The sequence below is a fragment of the Mytilus galloprovincialis genome, chromosome 8 (genome assembly GCF_965363235.1).
Source record: "Mytilus galloprovincialis chromosome 8, xbMytGall1.hap1.1, whole genome shotgun sequence".
NCBI classification, from domain to species: domain Eukaryota; kingdom Metazoa; phylum Mollusca; class Bivalvia; order Mytilida; family Mytilidae; genus Mytilus; species Mytilus galloprovincialis.
The window spans coordinates 80,632,250-80,654,701 of NC_134845.1; the positions used below are offsets into that span (position 1 = coordinate 80,632,250).

Genomic DNA, 22,452 nt, shown 5'->3' on the forward strand with positions numbered 1-22,452 from the left:
ACACTAAATACTATATTTTTATTTTATATTTTTTTAGCTCTTTTTTCATATTCATTTTTTTCCTATCCCAAAGACTTTTAGTAATTCTAAATCCAAGACCATTCCTGGACCACAAACGCGCCTTTTATCTGTTTAGAAGAAAAATATAGAAATTGTCAAAATTGACCACTTTGCACGTGTTCATTTTCAAAATAAACAATTAGGCGTGTCATATATACTAATCGGTAATTATTAGTTGTCCCGGGAGAAACTTACATTTAGTATTCACGAAATGTACAAATTAATGATGCGTGTAACGAGAAAATTACGAAAGTTGACATCTCAAAATTTTACTGCCTCTGTTTCACTGGGAGCTATGGACTCTATCGAAATCAACGTAGCATGTAGATTTGTTGAAATAATTTCCCAGAAGAATAATGATTATGAAGATTTATTGTAAAGTTACTATCGTCTAAAGAAAACTGAGAAATCGCAAAAATGCTTTATTATAGATTAGGTTTTGTATTTCGTTTCGTAATAAAATGTTATAAATATTGTTAATATTATTTTTAAACACATTTATTGTTAACAGTAGTTTACCAAGGATTTGTATAGTAAATATAAAAAAGAAGATGTGGTATGATTGCCAATGAGACAACTCTCCACAAGAGACCAAAATGACACAGAAATTAACAACTATAGGTCACTGTACGGCCTTCGGCAATGAGCAAAGCCCATACCGCATAGTTAGCTATAAAAAGACCCGAAATGACAATGTAAAACAGTTCATCGCGAAAACTAACGGCTTTATTTTTGTATTACATGTAATATGTATACATTTTTTTTATAAATCTTTGTCTTCTTTTTTTTTTTCTTCGTGATTCTTTTTCTCGTTCATTTCAAATTCTTGATGTACCAAGACTAAATTTTGCATAAATGTGTAATATATATCATTCTATATAAACTGGCATTACACATTAGAAGAAAATACACAGAAAATTGCTATATATGAAATTGAAATGATTTAATTATATTTGACAAGTTGGCGGCAGGATATATTACACTGAAACTGACAAATAAACAACAGTAGCCATTTTACACGTGCCAGAACAATTTCCGGTGCTACTAATGACACGAGTGTTAATTGAATTATTCATTGCAATACACAACAATATTATTATCGTCAAAACGATAGTGTCATATATTTGAATTTAGTCTCGTTCCCGTTTCTCTACCTAGATCTACCTATAGGTTGGGTTTAACTTTTTGCGGAATATGATGTTCTAAAATATAAAACTATATGTTTGAAGGATATATAGAATAACGCATAGTCCTGGAATATCTATATCATATTCGATTTGATTTTGTATCTTATTCTTAATCATTTATTCAATTTTCCCTGGTCAATTTAATATCAAAAAAGATTTTATAACGAGCTTAGGAAAATAGGGGATGGCAAATCAAATATATACTTTATAAAATGAAAAGGGGAAATTACGAGCAAAAATTAGAGTTGTATTAAATGAAAGACTTTGTACTGTATCAGATATAAGAATCATACCTGCACGTGGATTTTTGTTATTATTGAAAAGTTAAGGAGTAGAATTTGTTGATTTTTGCATGTAACTTTTGAACAGAGTTTTTCTAAATTTTTTGAGGTTTTGAAAAATTCTACTAGAGTTCGGTTAATTTTCCAGTTTCACAGGACTTTGGTATATGTTTTGTTCGATGTTTGTTTATCTTTTATCGTTATCTTTGAAAATGAGCACTTGTTACAATGATTTGAATCGCCTGCTTTTTTACTATCTGATTGATCGCTGGAATAGTGGAATTTTCTAAATATTGAAAGCTAATTTTGGTTTTGAGTGAAGTCATATTAAAAAAAATAGGCCGCAATTTAACATAAAGATTTTCAATATATCTGACACTATACATTTAGTACACTTCAATCAACAATATACGGTCATTAATAAATTACACCAAAAGTACCTTGTTGTTATTTTTTTTTTTAGAAAAAAAAAGTCAAATGATTGCTAGTTTTTACGCATTTGATTCTATACATTGATGATAATTTGGCATTAAATATTTTACGTTTATTTGGTAAATGCATCCCCAAATGTTCAAATTGTACCGCAAATAAACTAAGATAGAGGTTTTCATTCTATTTAGATTACTTAACTTTCATCCCCCTTTTGTGTTCAATCCGGAGACAACTGCCCTCTTTTGTATATTAATTAATTATCTTTTCATACACAATTATTTTCACTTAATATAAAATTTTCCATTGTTTTATATTTTTCCATATTTACTTTCGGAGATGTATTTTTTTATTTCGTTTAGCTTGAAGAAAACTTAAATTAAAGTGTGTGTTTTTGTTGTTTTTATATATAAGCGAATATTCGTTTGATATACTTATTCATATATTAGAGAAAACTGAAAATCTCCTTTATTCTAATTTATTGCACTGGTAAAAGCAGAACAGAAAAATAAAAAAGAGCATAAAATGAAGCAGTAAATTTGTCATAATTATCAAAAGTGATTATCTCAACATGCGATCATTATGTAGGCGTGGCTAACGGTGCAACTAGGCGGAGCTTTACAGTTGCCTACAGCGATAACGGAATCTGATTGGTTTTGATTAATTTTGCGTAAACTTAAGAAAAACGTGTAAATAAAAGATGCTTTGGCATTCTGTGATTATACGTTGTACCCTTACTGATATTAGAGAATCGAAAAAAGACATCTGTTAATATTTGACAAACTCAAGATCACACAATTAGCATCCAGCCTCTGTCGATTGTTTCTGTAAATTAAGACTGAACAGTGACAGTTGGGAGAAAATTTGTATACTTGCAACTATTGTGGATTATTTGACAAGAAACAGGATGAGTTTGGGTGTGGCCGGGTATCACCATCAAGGATACCACCACCCGGGACCAATGACACACGATTTTTACCAAGCATACCAGCACATGCCTCGATATTCAGACCACTGCACGGACGCCGCTTATTTTCAGAACTGGGTTTTGAATGGCCATCATACAGATATTCCTATGCCGCCCGATATTTACGCAATGGGTGGCACTCCATCGTCGCCCGAGACGTACACCCTAGGTGGGGTACAGTACGAACACTACATTGATAAAAATGGGGACAGAATTGTGAAACGAAGGGTGACCGCTAACAAAAAAGAAAGAAGAAGGACACAAAGTATTAACACGGCTTTTGCTCAGCTTAGGGGATGTATACCAAATGTACCATCTGATACCAAATTATCCAAAATTAAAACATTAAGACTTGCTACAAGTTATATTACTTATCTCATGGATGTACTAGCCAAAGACGATCCCACTTTGACGGAGAATGGGTTTAAAGCGGAGTTAACGAAGCCGAAAAATGACAAAAAAGAAGACAAGAAGACAGCCATTAAATCCGAACCAGTAAGTAGGTTACTTTATAAATTATTTTGTAAATTTGAAATTTTGTACATTGAACTCGTCAATATATATATACATACGAGGTGGTCATGAATTCTAAAAGATATTTGCTTTTACCAGAAGTCTGTTAATCTTTTGGACGGGTAAATACAAAATTTTCCATGGTTATAAAAAAATTGAAACGAAATATGAAATATCGGAACAAATGCACTTCTTATTTTATAGTCACAATAGTCTAGTTAAAAGAATATCGCATAAGTCATACTTATACGTACAATGATTTGTATTATTTAAATAATAAAAGGTGTAACTAAATACAAATAATAATGATTTTCCATTAATACACTTCTTGGCGAATTTTATATATTATTTGAGATGTATTTTTCTACAATCTACTCGTTCTTAATTTGTGTTTATTATTGTGCGAAAATTCAAAACTATTCGAAAACTTCATTTTATACTGACACGCCAACAGTAAACTTTTAGAATTCAAAAAGTTGATTGAGTGTGGAGGACAATACTATCTTTTTTGCTTATAGATAACACAAAATTCGTTCCAACTTTACACATCCTTGGTTGCAAGAAATTTGTTTTATAAGAAAAAAAGTAGATAAAGTACTATGATTGCCAAGGAGACAATTTCACAAGAGACAACATGACGTATACAATTGCGTTCTCTCTTAATTGGTAAAGACATCCAAACATTCAACAGACTTTTAGATTTTTAAGATAAACATTATCAAAAAATGTTAAAGACAACATTTTGAAATAGATATTTTAAACGAAGACAGGAAACTAATAGACCTACTTCAGAAGCACTGTGTTTTTATCATGCTATACATTTTAGCGAGGTACCAATTTATCAAAAATTTCATAATCTCAAATTATCTTATAATGCATAAAAAACTCCTACTTAACGTAATGAATACCACTTATCTTTTATGACATTTTAAATTAATATCCATATTTATAAATCGCCCATTTTAAACGGAAAGAAACGTTAAGGGTGGATTATTCAAATACAGAATTAATTCTCAAAATGGTTCACAAAGTGCTCATGGACGAAGACTTTGGGGCCAAGAATTTTAGGGAGAATGATATTTATGATAAAATTGGTTCCAGAAATGTTCAAGGTGCATTTCAATACATACTAGTTTATTTTTAATTATTCCTTCTCAACTTTCTTACCTTCTTGACAATTTAGATCCTAGTATATTGTTTAGACATCAGTCCTGTCTATATGTGAAACCCTCTTTCGGTTATGTACAGTGGCGGATCCAGCCATTTTAAAAAGGGGGGTTCTCAACAAAGAGTAAAGGGGGGTTCTAACTATATGCTCCCATTCAAATGCATTGATCGGCCAAAAAAAGGGGGGTTCCAACCCCCGGAACCCCCCCCCCTTCCCTTGGATCCGCCACTGATGTATGTCTTTGTGATGCTGTCTCATTAGAATTCACCCCCAAAAATTATATTACTCATATGTGGGTGCAGAATCATTTTGTACTTTAAATTTTTATTTTCATCTTTTAATATAATATTATATATCTGATTAAATTTCAAATATGCATGCACTGGTCGGGCAAATGTGGTATCGTATGTCCGTAAAAAACCCACACAGACCTAAAAGGTTTATTGCAGAAAAGTATTGACTTTAATAAAACATTTTTTTTTTACATTTTTCATTGATCTTTCATTTGGAAAATCACATTGAAAGTATTTATAACCGTTAGAAAATTTAAATTCTAAAAAAAATCACAATTATGTAATTCTTTTGCAAATTTAACTTTCATTTATGAATTAAATTCTTGAAAAAGTCTCAAGTATGTTGAAATTTGTTTACACTCTAAAATGTAAAATTTTGAAATGCCTGGTGCGACCCCTCACGTATATTTGCCCTGACCCCCTTTAACCGTAGCGAGATTTTATAAGTAGTTAATAACAGGGGCTTATCAGACATTCTTATGCATGATGTAGCCAGATTAGCAATGTAGATAGTTATATTTACTACAACCCGAGGTGTTTACTTACAAATATTTCTTATTAATGTGTAAATAGATACAAATAATCACCAAAAACAAAGAATTTACAATGGTATGATATAACGGACTATAAATGCTGTTCTTGCACTTTAACTTCGTATTGTTTTTCGCTTTGAAAAGAAGCTTTTGAAGAGAAACGGATTATTTTTTTACTCAAAACGAGAAAAATGTTCGGGGTTTTTTTTAGATTTTTTACTGTTATTTTGGTAAAAGATTATTCATATTTGAAGTCAATAATCTTGATAACCATTTAACACAGAAAACCCCAAATACTTACTCATACCAAATTCTATATGGGCACTATAAAGTTCTTGATAAAATTATAAAAAAAAATGTTGAAGTTACAACAGAAAAACTAAATTATTTTCAATGGTTCAATGATCTCATAAAAGTTTTAAAATATATTTTTATTTAACTGTGTCATAATCAAAAACAATATCCAAAAGTTAAATAATAATGAATAAAATGAATAAAGAGATTCTTTCAAGTTCTCTCACATTATTTAACTCTTCCGTTTTAATGTGAACTGTCATCGTTTTTATAAGAGCATTGCAACATTCCACTGCCCAGTAATGGCCGTCAAAAACCAGCTTCGAATCGCTCGTCCTGCTGAGGTTAAACCAACAACCGGCGACAGAAATTAGATGTGTAATCAACAATTCCATTCAGTTATTTGTTTCTGAATATCTTTTATCAAAATGTTTTCATTAAGAAAAATACTTCTGAGCTCGTTAAACTCTATGTGGCCATGTTAACCCTATGATCCCGCGAGTTTTGAAATGAAGCACCGTGATTAAAAACATAAAAATGATATCAATCATAAACTCTGAATTCATTATATCCAAAACATTACAAATCTTTTTAAAATCCCGTTTTTAAATAACAGCGTACCAGCATTGTTTCAATTATTTTTATTTAATAAACGTAAGAATGGATAAGAATGAAAACTTATACATTTGATCTCATGTTTATGACGACTGCTTTCTGTAAATCTATAATACTATTTTAACTGATTGTTCCCTTTGGGTTTTGTTCTAAAATAATTTCGGATATTGTTCGTATACCCTTCTTACTCTATAAATAGCAATAAAAATCTCATTTCGTTTCTGAGAATTTAAATATTTTTAATTAGATAGACTTTCAATAAGTATACACCATTATAGTTTGTTTTAAATAAAATAAAACATTATAAATATAAAAACATTATGAGAAAACAAATTGAAAACTATTATATCACTCACTCCTCTTGTATTAAAAATGAAAATTAGTATACTTGAAGAACAACATATTCTCTAAATTTTATAATCTCTAAACTGCAACAGACAAATTAACTCGGAAGCATTTCTTAGGAATATGCAAAAGAAAAAGAGACATAAGGTACTCATTTAAAGATGAAGACACTTGACTAGCTTTCATAATGAGAGGTTAATCGTTTATATAAACACTATGAAAATAAGTATACTTGAAGAACAATATATTCTCTAAATTTCATAATCTCTAAACTGCAACAAACCAACTCGGAAGCATTTCGTCGGAATCTGCAGCAGAAAAGAGACATAAGGTACATATTTAAAGATGAAGACACTTGACTAGCTTTCATACCGAGAGGTTAATCGTCTAAATGACAAGTGATGTCTTATTTCATTTCAAAAATTAGGTGTAGATTTCACCATTTGAAATCAATTTGCTGTTTTTATGTGTAGACGGCTCCACTTTACATGTTCTGCTATATGAATGTGCTTAGCTGCTGTGAAAAATCTATAACTCCACTAATAAAATTAACGGAGGGCATTTCGTATATATTTCATTCTAAAGCAGATGTATTTCTGAGTGAAATATACAATGAAAATAAGCTGAAATGGACATCGTTAATAATTTGATATAGACAACGAAAAAGATCATACATTGAAAAACGAAACTTATTTGAAAACAATGCAACTAATTTAAACTAGAAAGTGAAATTATATTCGAAAATAAGTTTAAAAAAGAGAATAAAAATAAGCTTAAATAGATGATGAAACTATAGACAGTATAATAAGTCAAAATATATTATGGAAATAAGCTGAAATATCCATCGGTAATAATTTGAAAAAGACAACGAAAATAAGCTGAAATATACATCGATAAAAAGTTGAACTAGCCATCGAAAAATATATTAAAAAACTGAAATAGACCACGAAACTTGTTTGAAAGGCAATGCAACTAATTTTTAACTAGAAAGTGAAATTATTTGAAAATAAGTTTAAATACACAATGAAATATAGTTGTACACTGCAATGAAACTAGCTCTAACTAGACAGTGAAATAAGTCGAAATAGACGAATGAAAATAAGCTAAAAATAGACAATGAAATTAAGTTGAAATAGACAAAGGAAATGGGCAAAGTAAACTCATGAAACATGATTAAAAAATAATAAAATTTGGTTGAAACGGATGAATATAAAATATAAAATTTGTCCAATAATTTACAATTTACTGGCAGTGTATATATAATGTTTAATCTAAAATAACATATATAATTTCATTTCATGCTGACTTCATTGTTTTCATAAGTGGCTGAAACACATTCTAGTGTACCTGATATATGCCACCTATGATTTTCCAGATTACAACTCATGACCAACATGTACTTTTTGAAATCATGTACTTTTTGAAATCATCGTTTTGTAATGAGAGAAAGTACACCATAATTTGGCATACAAGTATACGAGTATAATTGCAGATTCTACCGTATGATGTTGATATTTTAGAGCGAAATTTTAAAAAATAAACATATTCAGCACTATTAAATATTGCGATTTATTTTGTTTTTATTCTCATAAACATTCAAACGTTTAGCAAAAAAAAAACTAAAAAAAGTACTATACATCTTTTGTCGTGTTTTTTAATAACATCTCAAATTACAAAATATACGATCAAAACAAAATGCAAATTACATTATATACTTTTGACCCAACTGAAGCTTACAACAATATTATATTTACATTAATTCGCAAAAGTGCTTTTATAATAGGAAGATAATTTATAAGATCAGATACACAAGTACTAGCTTACACGTTTTCCTCTTTAACATCCTCAAGGAAATTATGTCCCACTTAACACCGTTTTAACTGCATTTACCTCTTCTTCATCAGTGTTTTTGAGTGTTATTATTTGGAGTGCATATTTTATTTCATTTAGACATGCAAGGAAGTTGATGGTTTTCTAAGGCCAGTTTTGCAACGGTTTATATTTCGTGGTAGAATTCATCTAGAAAAATAAATTTTTAGAGGGAGAGATAAATTTAAGAATGAGGCTTCATGTTTCTCAGTTTAAAATTTTCTGTGTAGCGTTTTTTTTAGGACGAACTTGTTTTTCATTGGCTTTAGGTCATGCTGGTTGCCTGTCAGATATATTTGGCTTAGAAATCTGTTTGGGTCATCAACATTTATTTTGCAAATAACGTGGTCAATTGATGAATCAAAGGGAAAAAAAGTAGAATCTTTTTAATCTGACTGTTTGTCCAGTGTTTACATGATCAAAAACAACAAATATTCTACTTAAAGAAATTTGGTCCCTTTTCTCAATATCCCCCCCCCCCCCCAAAAAAAATATATTAAACAACCTGGAACTTTGTGAAAGAAACATGTTTACAGAGAAGACTTCAAATACTCGGTTTCATTCATCCGAATTATTCAGTCGCTACAGTCCTACTCTGAACGTAAGAGGACGCAGAATCATTTGAATTACGCTTTATCTGATATGTCAACGTTTTAAAATTTAACGGTTACCGGATCAAACATTTCCCACCAAAAATACAAACCTATATATAATGATTGAGAAATTAAGAAAATACAAAAGGCAAAATATACTTTTAGTGTGTTTACGTTTCGTTAAAAAAATATATATATATAAGTTGTAGTGGTAACGTTTTAAAAACGCTAAATAGAGACCGGGTAATTCTTGCTTTGTATATTTAAAAGAACATGTGCAATAAATGTCCGACGGGCAAAAAAATAAGACCGCGTCATAGATAAAGTTACGACCACATGTTTACATAAGGCGCGTGGATAATTTGTTTACTAAATATTTGATTGTTATCTTCATCAAAGACATTTGTAACGGGGACTTGGGATATGCATCTGTAAAGCCGTAAAAATGTCAGTACAAATTTCTCATAACTGGAATATTTCAGGTCTTCTTCGTAATCGAACTATTCTATTTGCGAGTATGCAGCCATCCAAGATCGAGAGAAACGAAACATTCTGACTACATCTTTTATAAAAAAAAAAGGATTAAAATGAGTTCTGTATGAATTTATAATTATTCACATGTTTTTTTCCTATTTTTTATTTCAATAACAAAATTTCCGTTCATCGTGAATTTCTATTAAAAAAAACCCCACTTATTGAACCCAGTTTTATGAAGGAAAAAAACGGCACGATTTCATATATAATATATGCAAAATCGTTAAGACCTAGTGGATATTTCAGACTCATTAGTACATAAGATGCTAAACTAAATACTGAAAATAATCGACAACTTATGAAAGGGGATAGCAATCAAATTCTCAAGGAAATGTTATATATTTCGTTTGTTAAACAACCTTTTCTAAAATACTGTCTAGAAAGTAGACCTATTTTGTTAAAATATATATTCGATTTGATAAAAAAGAAGCGTTAATTAAGATTTGTAAAAAAGTTTAAAAATATTTACAGAGGCGACAAACTGCACTGTTGTAATATATTATCATCATAACGAATTAGAGTTTGCTGTTTTCTAAAGAAAATAAATACCAATAATGTGTTATAAAAACTGTAAAATTTAGCACCAAATTTAGAAACTAAAACAAATAACAATCATATTTTCTCAAGAACAGGTGCGAAGGGACGACTCTCAGTTTTTATAAACACTTCTTTTACACATATTATGGAAACTAGATACTATATCTTGTCGCGGAAAGTTTCGCCGAGGGAGTTAACATCACGTCCATGTAAACGATCGGCGGAATTATTCATAATTACAATCCAACGCCCATCAAATTAAAATGGCTATACATCATTGAATGATATCGGAATAATCTCCGAGGCTATAATTCCCTAATTCGATTTGTGTTTGATTCTTCATCTTGTTCAATTTTTGATCAATTTTCTTTCATGTTACGAAAACCTCCGCAGGAATTAAGCCGGTTTAATTTAATATAGCTAATTGATGAAGTACCCATAAAAAGGCAGTTGGGTATTCTATTCAATATAGTAAAATTAACATTGATACGTTAATTATCGGTGGTTGATCATCATTTGACGTGCACAAACTTAAAATGGTTTCTTTATTAGTCCCTTGTGCGCAAGGTTAGTTTGTTGTGATACACAGCACTCCATCTGTTTATAGAAGAAATGAACCACAAAAAAATGTAACAAAACAATTGGTTAAACCAGTTTGTGGCAAGAAAAATTAAACTTTATTTAACATTTTCTGATTTTTCGTAAATGGGTGCATGATACAGTGTTTGATTTTAAACTATAGGTATGTGTACCACAACACATTACGAATGACGGTAAAATATTTGTTAAAATACCGTTAACAATAACATTATACTCCTTAGCTACAAAAAGAGATTTGACGGATGCAGATAAAAAACAAAGGATAGTTTGACGCTAACGGCAGCAAAAATCGGAGGTTTGACGCTTGACAATAAAGGGCATTCCTAGTCCCTAATATTCGGCTCAAGAATTTGGAGGTTTGGATAGTCCTGAGCGGTCACATGTTCAAAATAAATTAACACATAACTTTCTTTTTGTAATCGAAAACATTACTTTTTTATGAAAAGATAATTCCTTCGTTTGAACAAACATAATATGTTTTACTTAATTGTTCGAATTACATTCAGTAAAAAAACAGTCCAAAATAATAAATAACACAGATACTTTAAACAAATGTTGAAGGATTGCACATGAAACCTAAATGCGAAACTAAATGTGACCAACTGTCTGAGAAATGATATAATAATATATTCCATTCTTTATCATGCCTACATACAAAAATAGTTTGTATATACATGTAGATAACAAAGTTGATCACGCTTAAATGTTTTGTTTGTAAATTATACATATACAAACTATAAATATTTACAGATAAATAATTGTCTTTATGAATGAAGTCTTTGAGATGAGAAAAACTACACGCTATCTCAATTATTACGTTCATGCGCTATCTGTCGTCTGCCCAAACTTTTTTAATTTTCATTTCTACATTTCACGTGCACGTGCCTTGTAAAAGATAAGTGCAAACGATGCTTCTGATTGTCGTTAAGTTTATTTCTGAATGTAAATCATTTTTTAAATGATTTTTCTTGAATCTGGCATGGCAGTTCTTTACGACGAAAACGATAAGAACATGCCAAAACTGCACTTAAATGAACTCTGAAAAAATTCCACTAATTATGTACATGTTGATAACTTTTTATGTTGAAAATAAGACATAATTAATGGTTGTATAACTAAAAGCTGATTAGAGGATCTTTCTTAAATTTGTTAAGGGTTTCTGTGAATTTCTGTTTTTAATGGCGGATTCAAAGTCGGAACAAATTGGTCAGTTTGGATACGCGAATCTGGTAAGCCGCAATATGCATAACATGATTTAAAACATTATTCACGTCCAGAAGGTCCGAGACCACGAATATAGTCCCTAGTATTGACAGTGGGTTACTTGCCATTAATTTTTATACCCCTTCCAAATTTATTTCTCCATGTTTAATGCCTCAAATTGCAAGAAGGGGGGGGGGGATGAAATTACACTGTAAAAAATTTGGGTCCAGAATTTTAAAGGAAAGTAGTGATTTGGTCCAGCTGAAAAGGGTTAAAAATTAGCACTTCGGAAGCTGTCAAAAGATTTCAAGACGCCCTAAACATAAAATTGTCCATATTTTGAGTTAGAGCCGATGAAGTTTTCTATAATTTTGATACAATTTGTCCCAAAAGTAGTATAACACACTGTAAAAGTTTCTTTGAGAAAGCGCAGGTGGGATTTTTTTTATTTTCATTTATGTTGTAAAAGAAATGCACTACGAAATAATTGTGGTCTCGGACCAGAAGTAAGATTTTTAGAGGGAAAATAAAGTAAATATAAACTACTAAAAACAAAAATGGATGCAATATATTTTCACTGTGTTTGTATCTTGGTTAGAATATCTCATCAGCTAGGGGGGAAGGGGGGGGGTCAACTATAGTATTTCTATTCCGAAAATAATGCAAATAGTTTCAGTTGTTCCTAGGGAAACTCAATGTGGAAAAAGTAGTTCAGATTGACTATGAATTAAGAATTTGGAGGGGTTCCGGTGAATACTGCCTGACTAAATTCTATATTATTCTTGATAAGAAATATCAATGTCAAATTAAAACAAATCGAACCCCGAAACATTCAAAGTAAAACGTTTATTCAAATCAAATATTAAGAAAGCGGGAAATCGATTCCTACACTTGTCGTCTGCGAAGAAAATTTTTGAAGGCAGAAGGTCCGTAATAATCATCAGATCAAACTCAATTGAATTTGAAATAATTGTGTTATTGTAAACGATTGGTCGTTGTTAATTATCAAATAAAATGATTATCCCAACAATGAAAAAGATGTATCAATGGCAATTTAATTTCATTACAAAATTCCATAACGAAGAGCTATGGAAAGATCGGAACTAGATTACTGATAAAATTTATCGCATTTTGTTTCTTCATTTATAGTCAATATTTCCTGCTTGTCACAGTTTTATTAAAACACGTTGCTTAAATATATTGTGTTTGTTTAAAACACGTTGTGAAAAAAAATATTAACTGTTTTGGAAACACGTTTCTTAAAAAAAAATCCGATTGAAAAAGAATAAAATACGTCGGTTAAAAAAATGCCCGAAGAAATTCACGCGTATGTAACCCGAATAATTCAGTCCCTCCCCGTAATCGATCTCTCCTACTTGCAGTAAGCGGAATATAACGACTGAATTATTCGGGTTAACGCGCATGTATCAAATACCATGCGAGTGTTCGTACTCCAGAATATTGTTAAGGGACTGAGTTGGTGCAAAGGCCGGAGGGGACCGGGGGAACCGGAAATGCTGCGGATTAATTTAGAACTTTTGCCTCCCTTTCCACACATTTATGTGACTCTCCCCTTTCCGGTTCTTATTTGTCCCTCAATGTCTCATTTCAGGTATTCTTTTTATATTTAATGATTTAACTTGTTTTGCTACTCGGCATGAAAAAAAATTAAAAAAAATAACTTTGTTTCAAAAAATGTTCTTGAAATAAGAAACATTTTTTGCATTGATCAGTCTGCACACTAGAAAAAGGAATAGTCCGTTTTGTATAGTATTGTACTTTTACTTCGGACTCGACCTCCTTTTTTAGAAAAGTATTTTTTCCACGTCAGATGTTGCATCCAACAGCAGTTTGACATTTTCAGTAAAGATTTTTGTAAAAAAAATCAAATGAACTTCAGCATTTTATGCAAAAAAGTGAGAGGAAAAAACTCAATTTATTTGCAAAGATTTTTAAGTCATGCATTTTTTTACGTTATTTACGAGAATGAAAATTGACGTATGTTATGAATACTTTATGTTATTTATTTTCATAATTTTTATGAATGGAATAATTTTAAAACATTTTTTGCTGAAGATATCAATGTAATCAGAACTCCTGCGGCGAACCACTAGTTACCCGCCATGTCTTATGCAAACTTATCAAATATTTGATTATATGTTCGCTTATCTTATGCAAAAAATATTTAAAAACTACAAGATGTAAATGTATTAACAAAAAAAAACTAACCCGGAGAGGAAATGATATATTTACGTTATTTTGACGTAGTTTTGACTGATACGACTTTAAACAACGGAAACGCATTTTTCACGCTTTATAATATATTTTATTGTTTTGAATTAAAGTAGCTAAGTTACACATTAAAGCCATTATATTTCTTGTTTTTTAAAACATTTTAAGAGAGGAAATAATTAAATCGTAGTTGTGTAAGTTGATTTAATCACGACTTGTAGAAACTGAATGTTGGCGTCTTATAGTCGAAGAATCATTTTAAGCAAGCCCACCCATAATCCGCTGTCTAAAAATTGAAATCTCAAACGTCGGAAATGGGTTTCGAATTCTGCTATTTTATGTGAGAACTGACCATGCCAGTTAAAGTATATGTGCACTTTACTGTATCTGGAATATGGGTCTAATTTAAGTTAAGTCAATTCTTTAAACTTAAGTTGAAATTGATGTGTTAAGGGAACAATTCTTTATTTAACTGTTAACATCTTTTTAATACATTTTATGAGGCGAGAATAAGTCATTTCATTACTACATCTTTTTCTTTCTGTTTGCAGATTATTGTGAAAGATACCTTAACATGCTAACTTATTTTTAAATTTTTAAATTAAAAAGGGGTCAGTTCATTGAATTTCGTAATTTAAACAAATCCCTTATAGCTATTCTTACTCCTTGACTGACCGGAAATACCGGAAGAAGTCAAATCTTGCCCATCGGTCAGTTTGCAGTTTTTCAAGTTCAAGTCGCGATAATGGATGCCTCTTAGAAGAATTAAGCAAGGGACCCTGTGTCCTTAGACGACATATAAAGACGTTGAAAATTTAAGACAATGATACTACTATTTTTATTGTATGAAAACTGAGACACGATTTGAAGTCGGAGATAGCATTTTATGTTTACGTTCGGTGGTCGATTTCTTTACTTTTATTATCAACAAATTTGTCTCAGTATACCATTTATTCTGCTGAAAGATATTTTAATTAGCGAAGATTAAATGGACGTATGACAGACACTTGATAAAGCTGCAGTTACAAGGTCAAAAGGTTGCATGGGATCACCCAAGTGTTTTACGGTTATTTCGGAACTCCCCTATCTTGATCTATGCTTTCTTAGATATCATGACATGTTTTACCAACCTGTAAATGACATCATTTGTAAACAAAATATTTTCTTAAGTAAACATATCTTAAATTTTCTTCTTAAGTATTTCGGGTCAAAGAGAACACAGTATATAAAAAAACAAGGAGATTAAATTTGGGATGTTATTCAATCAACTGCACGGACCTAATGACGAGTATGGTTGTCGTTTGTTGCTGTGTTACATATTTGTTTTTCGTTCATTATTTTGTACATAAAAAATAGGCCATTTGTTTTCTCACTTGAGTTGTTGTACATTTGTCATTCGTGGTCTTTAATAGCTGATTCTATGGTATGGGCTTTGCTCATTGCTGAAGGCTGTACTGTGAACTATAGTTGATTAACAGGGTTTAACAATGCACAAAAGCCATACCGTATAATAACCTATAGAATTCCAAGCATGACACATAGCGTACTATATTAAATGATGTTATATTTGATTGTTGATATTGTATAAAAAGATTTATTAAATTTCTTTTCATTTTTTTCAGATGGACATTCTGGAGAGTGACTCAGGTAGTGACAAAAGTGACAAAAGTAAGGGACGAGGACGAACTGGCTGGCCTCAACATGTCTGGGCCTCCGAGTTAAAACCGTGAATTATCATTAGATTTAGTGACAATCAATAGCAATTAAATTCCAATGAGGATACGTGAATTCCACAGGACATCCGGGTCTTATGACATGAAATTCCGAAAAACCAAATTAGACAGACAGAAAGTACTGCAAACGGAACTATACGAATGCTATTCGCTGGACAAAACAGGATATCCGGTTGAATTGAAAGACATTTCCGGTAAACATTTACTTTCCAATTTGTGTTTTGCAGCATTTCTTTAATTTTATGAATGATTGTAGAACGAACTATTTATCTGCATATATGTGTGTGTGAGAATTTGAGCAATTATTATCTAATAGACTTTTGTGATACGGAATTTATTGCAATACTTGAGGTTATCGAATTTTTACGATAAATCAAGTGGCAGTCGTCCAAGGTCAACTATGACACGATACCGAAATCCGAACACAACTTATTCGTGCCAAATTAATGATTGTTATGTTTGTTTTTTTCTTAATTATTCAGAGATGTTATAATTAAATATGAGATACTCAAATACATGTTTTATTGAACTTATTAGTTTTGTTACAATGCACAACTTATTTTTGAAAGTGTAGATTGGAGACCATTAAACAAATTAATGCAGTCTGACTTAAATACACATCATATTGGCCCAAGCTTTGATGATCGGAAAATGTTTAGTTTTACTTTCTATTCTGGTATTTATTATATAAGCCAATGGAATGTCAGCCTTCAAATATTTGAAAGTGTTAATCAACCAGACAAAACCAGAGGATCCCGAAAAGTGATTTCAAATGGAAGGTAAAACGGAACTTTTTCAGACCCTTGCAAACAAAGCTTAGACATGCAGAATTTGTATTTTAAAGAGATTGATCTTAATATTAACTAAACTAGAAAACTACAGACGAAACAGGGACAAACACTTGAAAACTTTGAAAAGATGCAAGGTGTTGGGCATACATCAACGGAACCGCAACAGAACAACACAAACAGGACTTGAAAAAATCCGAAGTGTACATTTCGCACTCTTATCGGCATTATTTGAGAAAAATCATGAAATAGAATAAATGAGGTCAATGGGATATCTGCTCGGATATCAACAAAATTCAAAACACGAAGAAAACCATACACAGTCACAAAAATCAAAATAGATAAAACCATCGGCATGAGTGAAAAAAACCGTGAATCAAATGAATATGTTATATTTAAAATCTGGCCGGATGAGCCCAAAATTCAAAACATAATACAAACAAACAAAAAGAAAACCCTAAAACTTAAAACTAAAAAAATCATACACAACAAATGCACTGGGATAACGGACCTGACTCGGCTGATGCATTTGATAATACAGAGGAGTTAAAACTAATTTGTTTATGATACTCACAAATCCACCTTTCTCCAACCATTGTTACCATATTAGGCATACAGACTAAACAAAAACATTAATGTGTCATTTTAGCTGAACTAGTTTAATGTATTATTGTTGTGGGGTCAGTTGAAACCTTACCCTGGGTGCATGATTGTTTCGCTACTTTGAATATCCATTGGTGGCCTTCGGCTGTGTTATGTTCTTTTGTCGAGTTGTGGTCTCTTTGACAAATTCTACGTTTTCACAATTTACTTAATAATATCAAAAACAATATGTGGAGTGGTAGCCAGTGAGACAAGAGACAAAATGACACAAAAATTAACACCTATAGGTCACAGTACGGTCTTCAACAATGAGCAAAAGTCCATATTGCATAGTCAGCTGTAAAAGGCCCCGAAATGACAAATGTTAAACAATCCAAACGAGAAAACTAACAGGCTAATTAATGTAGAAAAATATGAACGAAAAACAAATATGTATAACACAACACTGAACAAACGACAACCGCTAAATTACAGGCTCTGGACTTGGGGACAGGCACAAACATACAGTCTGTGGCGGAGTAGAACATGTTGGCGGGAGGGATCCCAATCCTCCTCTAATCCGGTACATAAGTATAACAATACAACATAAGAACGAAATATAGAAATCAGTTGAAAAAGAATTAAGTCTGCCAAAGACCAAAATGTCATAGAAGTTAACAACTATAGGTTACCGTACGACCTTCAACAATGAGCAAAACCAATACTGATATTCAGCTACCTATACAGTATTAGATATAAAAAAAGATGTGGTATGATTGCCAATAAGACAACTCTCAACAAGAGACCAAAATTAACAACTATAGGTCACCGTACGGCCTTCAACAATGCGCAAAGCCCATACCGCATAGTCATTTATAAAGTCACCGAAATGGCAATGTAAAACAATTCAAACGAGAAAACTAACTGCCTTATTTATGTACAAAAAATGAACGAAAAACAAATATGTAACACTTAAATAAACGACAACCAAAGAACTACAGTCTACAGGCTCCTGACTTGGGACAGGCACATACATACAGACTGTGGCGATGTTTAACATGTTAGCGGGATCCCAACCTTCCCCTAATCAGGTACAGTGGTATAACAGTTCAACATAAGAACGAACTATATAAATCAGTTGAAAAAGGCTTAACTTAAGATTGGAAGATTGTTTTTTATACTACCGCAAAAATTTTAATTTTTCGTCGTATATTGCTATCACATTGGCGTCGTCGTCGTCGTCGTCGTCTTGCGTCGTTGTCGTCCGAATACTTTTAGTTTTCGCACTCTAACTTTAGACTTTAGGAATTAGGGGCCAAAAAAGGACCCAAATAAGCATTATTCTTGGTTTTCGCACCATAACTTTAGTATTATAAGTAAATAGAAATCCATGAAAATAATACACAAGGTTTATGACCACAAAAGAAAGGTTGGGATTGATTTTGGGAGTTGAGGTCCCAACAGTTTAGGAATAAGGGGCCAAAAAGGGGCCCAAATAAGCATTATTCTTGGTTTTCGCACCATAACTTTAGTATAAGTAAATAGAAATCTATGAAATTTTAAACACAAGGTTTGTGAACATAAAAGGAAGGTTGGGTTTATGATTTTGGGAGTTTTGGTCCCAACAGTTTAGGAATAAGAGGTGCAAAGGGTCCAAAATGAAATTTGAATTGAGATTAGTTTTAGAAAAAGGGAAAGGGGGATGTGAAAAGGGGGGGGGGGTAAATTTTTCTCATTTCAGATTTCATAAATAAAAAGAAAATTTCTTCAATCATTTTTTTGAGAGGATTAATATTCAACATCATAGTGAATTACTCAAAGGCAAAACAAATATTTTAAGTTCATTAGACCACATTCATTCTGTGTCAGAAACCTATGCTGTGTCAACTATTTCATCACAATTCAAATTTAGTGCTGAATCCAGCTTGAATGTTGTGTCCATACTTGCCCCAACCATTCAGGGTTCAACCTCTGCGGTCGTATAAAGCTGCGCCCTGCGGAGCATCTGGTTTTTTCTAGTGGCAACTATTTGATGTATAATCAATAGAAGTATACATTCTTAATAATAAATCAATGATGATTCAAAATAACTTTACCTAAATTTTATAAAAAATGAATTGCTACTGGAAAAAAATGAAAATGGACAAATAATTTTCCCTTCAACAGACCAACAACTGACCCTCAAAAGAAACAAAAAGGGGACACACGATTATTTATTTTGGAAAACGTTTACACTCAATTCAATGCAAATACAGGCATATCTTTCGTCTGGTCTATTTTTCTTCCATTTTATCTTACTGTCTCGCCACGAATAGTTTATTGATCTTTATTGCATCTCTCGACTGCCTGATACCACAGCGCTTTGCACTTATATTTTCCACATAGCCATAGGTAGCGTACTGTCATTTATTACCCCTTTGTACGACCAATGTATCCTATAAACTATCATGCAATTCCCTTGTTTCTCGATGAATTCAGTCATTATATTGATTTGTCAATTCTGATATTAAATTAATACGCATATGGTTATCGTTAGACGCCAGTGTAAGCAAATTAGCATTGATGTTTGCTAAAGTGCTGATCAATTGGCGGAGCAAGTTAACCCTTTTCTCAGTGATATAATGGGCATTTGCTGACCGCTTAAGATACTGTTGTTTATGCCAAGAAAAGAAGAATTATGCAAAGTGTTTTTTCTACAAACAGTATAAATAAAGGCAACCATATAAACACTTCGTTGAAAGTTCACAGGATAGTAATGAATGAACGAGTTCTTATAATAGATAGTATCCAGACTAATATAAAAGACGCTTAAAAAAGTCTATATATACGTTTGCTCAAAAACAGCATACGGGGGAACGTGTTTCTGAGTAAAGATGAAGGGGATATCTGAAAAAAATTGTTTCTTATTCTACTCATTTTGAATTGTTAATCAAAAAGATTATAACAAGGTTAACAACTATAAGAAACACGGACAACTGCCTTAATTATGGTGAAAATATCACTGTAGCATTCTTTGCCTTATTTTCACGCGACCGTCAGGGAATTTCAAGGGTATATTTAAACTACATGTAAATATCGTGAATTTTAGTAAACCGTTGAAAGAAAACACAACCAAAGTATCTAATTAACTTTTCATGTCGAATGAAATATTAGTTTAATGGTATTTAAAAAAAACAACATAAGAGCTCAACTCCATTCTCCTTCAACCCCTAAAAAATGGGGGGGGGGCGGGGGGACGGATAAACAAAACATATGAAATAAACAACAAAAACAATATACCAATGCCAAATTTTTAAATTTAAAAAAAATGGCGTTGTATATTGATTCAAACGCCAATAAGAAATTGTAAGAAAATAATGAAAAAGGAAGATAGCCAAATTTTATAGAATGGACTTTTATTGGTGTTATTCTCTTCGTAAAAAAGAATGTGCTGGAAACACAAATGAGAAAACAATCCGAGGACAAAAAGAACCAATAGACACCGGGGAGGTTGTGGGGTACATCAAATTTTCGCCGAAATTGTGTTTGTCATGACCAAAACGACGAATGAATGAGTAAAGTAGGACCTTCTTACACTTGCAAAGTCCCTTTTATCACCTCTAGGATTTCGTGTGGTTCAAAATGTTCCGCCTTTAGTTTTTTCAACCGCTACACACATCAGATGTCCGCCCGCTCTCTCGTATGCTTTTCTTGCCAGATTTTTATAAAACTTAAATCAAAGGTTAATATCAGCAATTTGCTGGACAAATTCGTAAATTATAGTGCCGATCAATTATTTTTCATATCATTATTTATTTTATTAGCAGTTATGTCTCTTGGAAATATCAGTCACATGGTAAATTGCATCGTTATCACTCTCAAGTGTCCAATTTTTGTCAGTTTTTTTATGAAACTTATATCAAAGGTTTATATATCAGCAAAAATCAATGCCGATCAATTATTTTAAAAAGAGTTATGTCCCTTGGAAACATCATGTTTAAGGAATGACTGTAATATTTTTTTCGTCTATTCAAAATAACATAAAAAAAATTGGTGCACACTGAATAACGCGCGTAGCGGGTTATTTAACAGTGTGGGTTATTTAACAGTGTGCACCACATTTTTTATGTTATTTCGAATAGACAGAAAAAATATTAGTCATTTCTTTTAATATAATTCTAAGTTCCATTTAAACCATAGAAAACCATGAAACAACGTTGATGATGTCACGGCCACATGACTAAATTAGGTCTATGGGTTGATAACAAAATAACGTCAACCAACCAGAAGACGCGTTACATTAAAAATTAAAATTATTAAATGTGAAGAACATTATGAGTACATTTCTAGACAAATATTATGAAACTTACATCATAGGTTTATATATCAAAGTGATTTTTTAGTTATTGCCGTTGTACCTCTGATAAATAATATAGATGCATCACGAGGGACATTGAAACGGTGTTTAGGCTCCGTGTTGAAGACCATACCTTGACCTATAATGGTTTACACTCTTTTATAAATTGTGACTTGGATAAAGAGTTGTCTCATAGGCACTCATACCACATCTTCCTATATCTATTTGGTAAACTATTGTTTGTCCTTTCGTCTTTTTTGTTGGATATTTTTTTTGTCATGGTATTTTCGTAATTTATGATAAAATATCATTGTCACTTTAGTATTTTCTAACTATTTTTCTGTAAAATAGCAGGTGACCATATCATTATACCAAGGGGTCGTCGTTTTCTCGGAGCATAAAGCCTATACGAACAATTTTGTTTCTTACACAAGAACCACTTTTATACCTATAGAATGAAATTCAAAACAGTGTGGCTGTGGCCATTGATTGACACATTAAATTCATCCATTGACTAGGACAATTTAGGTAAACGTTTGTATGTAACGACAACTGCTCATTATGCACTTTTAAAAGACTCTTAAACTATGGGGTCACAAAAGGTTCTCAACTGCTAAATAAAGAAATTAGAAAAACTTATCAGGAATAACACGATGTTTTGATTTATATCAATAATATAAATCAAAACATAAAGTAATTCCTGATTAATTTTTCGAACTATTTTAATATTAAAGGCGTTAAGAACCTTTGGTGACCCCAC

General features: G+C 31.6%; 1 protein-coding gene across 2 annotated transcripts; it reads left to right on the forward strand.

Moving 5' to 3' along the window:
* Positions 1 to 2,664: 2,664 nt before the first annotated feature.
* On the forward strand, positions 2,665 to 16,515 carry LOC143042658 (heart- and neural crest derivatives-expressed protein 2-like). 2 transcript variants are annotated; one of them, XM_076215074.1, is made up of 2 exons: positions 2,665 to 3,423; positions 15,876 to 16,515. In XM_076215074.1, the coding sequence occupies exons 1-2, from the start codon at positions 2,865 to 2,867 to the stop codon at positions 15,893 to 15,895; spliced, it is 579 nt and encodes a 192-aa protein (XP_076071189.1). In that variant the 5' UTR covers positions 2,665 to 2,864; the 3' UTR covers positions 15,896 to 16,515. The 2 variants fall into 2 exon arrangements, with proteins under 2 accessions (XP_076071189.1, XP_076071188.1); XM_076215073.1 differs by having other exon boundaries at positions 2,665 to 3,419.
* The last annotated feature ends 5,937 nt before the right edge of the window (positions 16,516 to 22,452 follow it).

Coding starts and splice junctions, on each gene's coding strand:
- LOC143042658 (XM_076215073.1), top strand. CDS start 2,865: ATGAGTTTGGGTGTGGCCGGGTATCACCATCAAGGATACCACCACCCG. Junction 3,420..15,875: donor CAGCCATTAAATCCGAACCA/GTAAGTAGGTTA, acceptor CATTTTTTTCAG/ATGGACATTCTGGAGAGTGA.